This window comes from Nestor notabilis, unplaced genomic scaffold (genome assembly GCF_000696875.1).
Source record: "Nestor notabilis isolate BGI_N333 unplaced genomic scaffold, ASM69687v1 scaffold19775, whole genome shotgun sequence".
Lineage (NCBI taxonomy): Eukaryota > Metazoa > Chordata > Aves > Psittaciformes > Psittacidae > Nestor > Nestor notabilis.
In genome coordinates this window covers 3,871-9,080 of record NW_009930827.1, presented here as the reverse complement: position 1 = coordinate 9,080, position 5,210 = coordinate 3,871, and the positions used below count along the sequence as shown (strand labels likewise).

The window sequence follows — 5,210 nt, the reverse complement described above, 5'->3', positions numbered from 1 at the left end:
CTGATTACTTGTTCTGTATTAAAATCTGCAAATGCTTATCCTGTGGCTTGGTAAATAACTGCCTGAAAAAAGTCTTTTCAATAAATTTGTCAAGTGATGTCATTAGACTTAAAAAAACTACCCCAATACGTATAAACTCATTGTCCTCCCTCAGGAAACAACAGCACCGTTACAGGTTACAAAGTCTTACAACGTGCTGTAGAAAGAGCTGCATTGTTCTTTGTTAAAACTCATGTGGATGGTAACCTGGAATACCAAGGAAGATGCCAGACAAGCCGCATTCCCAGTTTGGGACAATCCTACCACCATCATGTACCCACAGCAAGACTGAACGTGGGAACAAATGAAGCTGGAGTGGAACAAAAGCACAAGTCGGAGTTTGTCTACCATCTAGAGATAAGAAAGGAACCACTCACAAACATTTTTTCTTCAGATAGGATCAATCAGCTGGGTCCAAAGGCTCCTACGAACCTTGTCTAGTAACAGCAGTAAACCTACAGCTGTGTCTGGTAACAGCGACTGTAGATGGACGTGGATGGGCAGCGATAACCCAAATGCACCCACTCCCAAAAGAAACCCTTAAGGACTATTTACAGGAACTTACAAAACTCTGTGGTAAAGACAACTTCCTGCCTTTGTAGGTAAGGTGAAAGAAATCCTTTTTCTGCTGTTCTCTCCTTGGTTTTTAAGCCACTTGGGATCTTTTCAAGCCACAGTGGCCAAAACTGTTAGTTTGTTGGAAGACAGAGTCACCAGCCTCGTTTTCCTCAGTCGGGTCCGTACAGACACACACTCACAGCGACCAGGTACAACTGCACTGGCAACAGGACACTAAATAAGGACGCTCCACACCACAGACCACGGGCTCCCGACACACACTGACACTTGGGGCACTCCTGTCCCCACGGCTTCCCCCACCTCTCCCCTGTGCCAGCTTCCAAGGGTCAGCGGGGCGCTGCTTGTGGAGGCCACGGTGAGCCGGCACCAGTGCCGGGCACGTTAGCTCTGGCAGCTGGCGCTGCTCACAGGAACCTTGGACACGGCGGCGCAGTCGCTCTGGAAAGCTTCGAGGTCCTCGGTGGTGGCGGTGGCTTCGGGGCCAGCGGTCCCTGTCCCCTGGGGCAGGTGGGTGCCCCGGGGACCTCTCTGGCTGCGCCCGCCGCGGGAGCAGTCGTGGTGACCATGGTTGCCCAAGCGGCTGGAAGCCACCACGGCTTTCATTGCAGCCTGTTGCAAAGGCACAGTGGTGTGAGCAGTTAGCAGCATGTCTTAGGCAGACTTTTCCCCTTCCGTGCCTTTCCCGAGATGCTTGATCCCCGCGGGAGCATGCAGAGAGAGCGATGGCACCCGCTTCTCCAGCCCAGCCCTTTGCTTCAGGCAGGGCTTTTCCTTTTTGCTCTATCATCCTTCATCCCCTGAGCTGCCACGTGTCACTGAACATTTATCTGCACAAGGCAGGGGATCCTTAAACCCCAGAGACAGCAGCTCTGATAGCCCCAGTTGTTTGCACAAAGGGAACACGAACACGAGCCACCCTCGGGGTTTAATGGGGCTTTTTCACCTTTACCTTCAGTTTTCTCCTGGCGTTAAATTCCTGCAGTTTCTTTTGCGTGCTGTCCATGTGAGCAAATTTAGCCGCTTTCCCTGTGACCCAGGGATGCTCCAGAGCCTGGTGAACAGTCAGTCTCTTCTGGGGGTCCAAGACGATTAATTTTCTGACCTGTAACCAATGAAAAGGCTTCATTTCCTCAAAAGCCCCTGGTTTTGTTATTCCACAAGCACTGATCTGAAGCCTTCACACTCAGCAGCCCTGAGTCCTGGCACTGCCTCACTCACCAAATCCTTGGCGTTGAGGGAAACCTCGTCCCACCACGGGGACACGAACTCGTAGTCGCAGGTGAGGATGCGGCTGTACATGTACTGGTCCCCCCGCGGGTCGAAGAAGGGCTCGAAGCCACAAAGCCTGTGAGCACATGAGAGAGGAGCTACACGCTGCCACCCGGGCCCGACGGCACAGCCAGGCCGGCGTTTGCCAGCTGCTCACAGTGGGCTGAGGTGGAGCAACCAGTGGTTCCACTGCCGCGGTTTCACCACCCTCAGCTTACTCACAGGATGTAGGTGATGACACCCACGGACCACATATCCACTTCAGGGCCGTATGGGCACCCATGGAGGATTTCAGGGGCTGGAAGCAGAGTTTGAGGTTTAGATGCACACGTGTGGGGAGCTCCCCGCAGAGAAAACACCTCCTGGGTACCGTTAGCACCTCTTGATGCTGCTGTAGCCATCAGCAAGCTGTGTACTGAGCAGCAGGGAGCAGCCCCCCGGGTCTCCCTCCCGCTTCCCCGGCTCTTCCCTCCTGCTCACCGCAGTATCCCGGCGTCCCACAGACGGTTTTCATGGTGTCCTGTTCATCCACAATCTTGGAGAGCCCGAAGTCACCTTGAGGGACATAGAGTGTGCAGCGCTGCCGTCAGGGGAGGCACTGTTAACTCCTCTTTGTGCCACAAACCCCCCCGGCAAACCCACCGATTTTAAGGGGAGCATCAGGGGACAGGTCGGCGTAGAGCAGGTTCTCTGGCTTCAGGTCACGGTGGACGACCCCGTTTTCATGCAAATACTACAGAGAGAAAAAGCAGGGATGTGGTAAGGGAGGGAAGGGGCAGGGAATCCCCATCTGCCTTGGACAGTGACTGGGGGGGGACGCGGCACAAACACGGCACCAACTCGTCTGCCTTGTCCTTTGGAAACACCCAATGCCTGCAGTGCCGGAGCTGCTGCGGGGCATGGGAAGGACACTTCCCATTGTGAGTTTCCATTTTTAAACCCTCCTGTTGCTATAGAAACCCCATCTCCAGCAGCCCCGTGATGCAGAGCAGCGCTGACCTTCCTCCCTCCTCCTTCATCCCTCCAAATGTGGATTGGAAGAGGCCCCTCCACCAGCAACACCTTTGGAGCACCAAGGGTGAGCGGGCAAAATGCCTCTCCCTGGGAGTATTTGGGAGGGTGCAGCCCCCACAGTGACAACCCTGACCCATGTACAGGGGGCACCTCACCGAAACGGCTTCCAGGATCTGCTTGACCACGTGCGCTGCATCCCGCTCGCTGTAGAAGCCCCTCTCCACGATCCTGCAGGCACACTGGGTCAGTACAGTGGCACCCTGCCCCCATGGAGCCCCCTCACCCTCTGCCCCCTGACCATGGTGTGCATCAGCCCCCTCCATCCTCACCCTCCCCCCGTCATCAGGGTGGGATTCATCCCCCTCCATTAGGAGCCAGGATGGGGATGATGGGGCTGGGTGTACCTGTCAAAGAGCTCTCCTCCCGTGACCAGCTCCAGGATGAGCGCGATCTCAGAGAGCGTCTCGAAAATCTCCTTCAGCTTGATCTGAAAGGGGCAACAGGAGGGATGTGGGATGCAGATGTGGGATGCAGATGCAGGATGCAGAGGCTGTGCCAGAAGGAGCACTGGGGTGTGAGGGGTTTATCAGGACAACCGGCACATTTCCCTCCTTGCCTCTGTATTTGTTTGAACTGATCTGTTCTAAGGCTTCTAACAGCCCCGCTCACTTAATCATGCATTAAAGGTGATGCTGGGAATGGGAATACAGGCACGCAGTGCCTTTATCCTCCTCACATCTCCAGGCTCATTAGCTAGAAGAGGAGCTCACCAAAAGCTTTTTAATTTCACAGCTTCCTCGGCTGTGCTGGCACCTCGTCCAGCCCCACAGCAAAGCCCTGCCCTCACCCCTCCTGGGACCCATCCTGCACAGCTACACTTGCAAGGGTGTGGGATCCATACACAGAGCCCCCAAAGCCGCCTCTGGGACCCTATGGGCACTTTTGGAAATGTCCCTTGGACCATTTTTCAGCAGAAGAGGCACCAAAGGAACTGGTTTTCTCACGATTTTGGGGGGTTTTAGCTCCCACACGAGGTGAGCTTGTCTGCATGAGACCTTTGTGCCACTGCAGCAAATCTGGAATTCACAGGTCTCTCTTCAAACTATGTCAAAATGCAATTTTTTTTATTATTATTATTTTTTAATGGAAAACTGAGAATTTCACGCTTCTTAAGACTTTTGTGACACTGTGAATTTCATGGGGCTTTAATCATTACCTTCATAGGCTGGGTGACAAGCCGTGATACCCTGCAGGGTGAGAGACACTATGTGGCAGCTTATTGCATTATAATAATACACGGAAGCACTATAATTTTCCTATTAACTTCAAAAGTTTACAATCCTATTATCATCTGCTCTTGAGGTTGGTGCTGAACGATAGCGAGCGCACAGGCAGCACCGGCGTAAATAATGAAACAGAGCAGCTCTGCTTCAAAAAACCACTTGAACCTGGGAGTGAGCAGAACCCTACAGAAAACACGGTGATTTAAATATTAAAACTGCCCGGCTGGTTCCTCCTCACGTCTCTGTGGAGCTGCTGCCTGGGGAGGAAAGGAGGAGGGAGGGCAGAAATGGAATCTTCTGTTGCGTTTCTGATAACACATGAGAGAGGAGCCTCTCCCTATCCATGGCTGCTCCCACACGAGCAGCTGCTCCAAGTGGTGCTCCCCATCCCTGTACCTGCCCAAATGTCCTGGGAGTGGGAAGTGCCTCCATGGAAAAGGCTGAAGTGCCTGATAGCCCCCAAATACTGAAACAGCCTAAGGGAGGCCTGTGCCGAGCTGGCCAAGGGGCTTAGGGACACCCCAGCTTCAGCATGTTTGCTTCCACTGTCCCTGTTCCTAGGATGTTTTGGACTTCTCTTGGCTTCACCTCTTTGCATCAAGGATTTGGACTGTGTGGGCAGGACATCCCCGTAGGGGCGAAGCCTCATTGCTCCAAGGAGGGTTGACATGGGCTGGGCTGGAAACAGCCATGCCCAGGGGTTTAGAATCACAGAATCACAGAATGGTTTGGATTGGAAAGGATCTTAAGATCATCCAGTTCCAACCCCTGCCGTGGGGGGTGTTTTGAGCAACACTGCAAAAGAACTGGCAGTTTGGGCAGCAGCACCAGCAGCAAAGTGATGTCCTGGCCACAGAATCAATCGGAGTGGGGTCTGCTGCACCCCTGCAGTGCCAGCGCTCAGCTGCCAGGTGGGTTTCGTGTTATTTCCTTAACTCCAAGATGCTTTTGCAATTTGCCAGTGGAACTAAGCAGCCGGGAATAAGCCTTTTTGGCCGGTGGAGGGATCGGGGGGGAGCAGAGCCC

General features: G+C 53.7%; 1 protein-coding gene across 1 annotated transcript in view; it reads right to left on the bottom strand.

Moving 5' to 3' along the window:
- Positions 1 to 1,026: 1,026 nt before the first annotated feature.
- Positions 1,027 to 5,210, bottom strand: part of CAMK4 (calcium/calmodulin-dependent protein kinase IV) — a gene marked incomplete at both ends in the record, with an annotated part of 5,246 nt that continues 1,062 nt past the window's right edge. Inside the window, 8 exons of the mRNA XM_010015609.1 lie at positions 1,027 to 1,227; positions 1,568 to 1,720; positions 1,837 to 1,963; positions 2,110 to 2,185; positions 2,368 to 2,442; positions 2,530 to 2,620; positions 3,057 to 3,129; positions 3,306 to 3,388. Of these exons, the coding sequence (XP_010013911.1) occupies positions 1,027 to 1,227; positions 1,568 to 1,720; positions 1,837 to 1,963; positions 2,110 to 2,185; positions 2,368 to 2,442; positions 2,530 to 2,620; positions 3,057 to 3,129; positions 3,306 to 3,388 (879 nt within the window). The remainder of the gene's footprint in view (positions 1,228 to 1,567; positions 1,721 to 1,836; positions 1,964 to 2,109; positions 2,186 to 2,367; positions 2,443 to 2,529; positions 2,621 to 3,056; positions 3,130 to 3,305; positions 3,389 to 5,210) is intronic.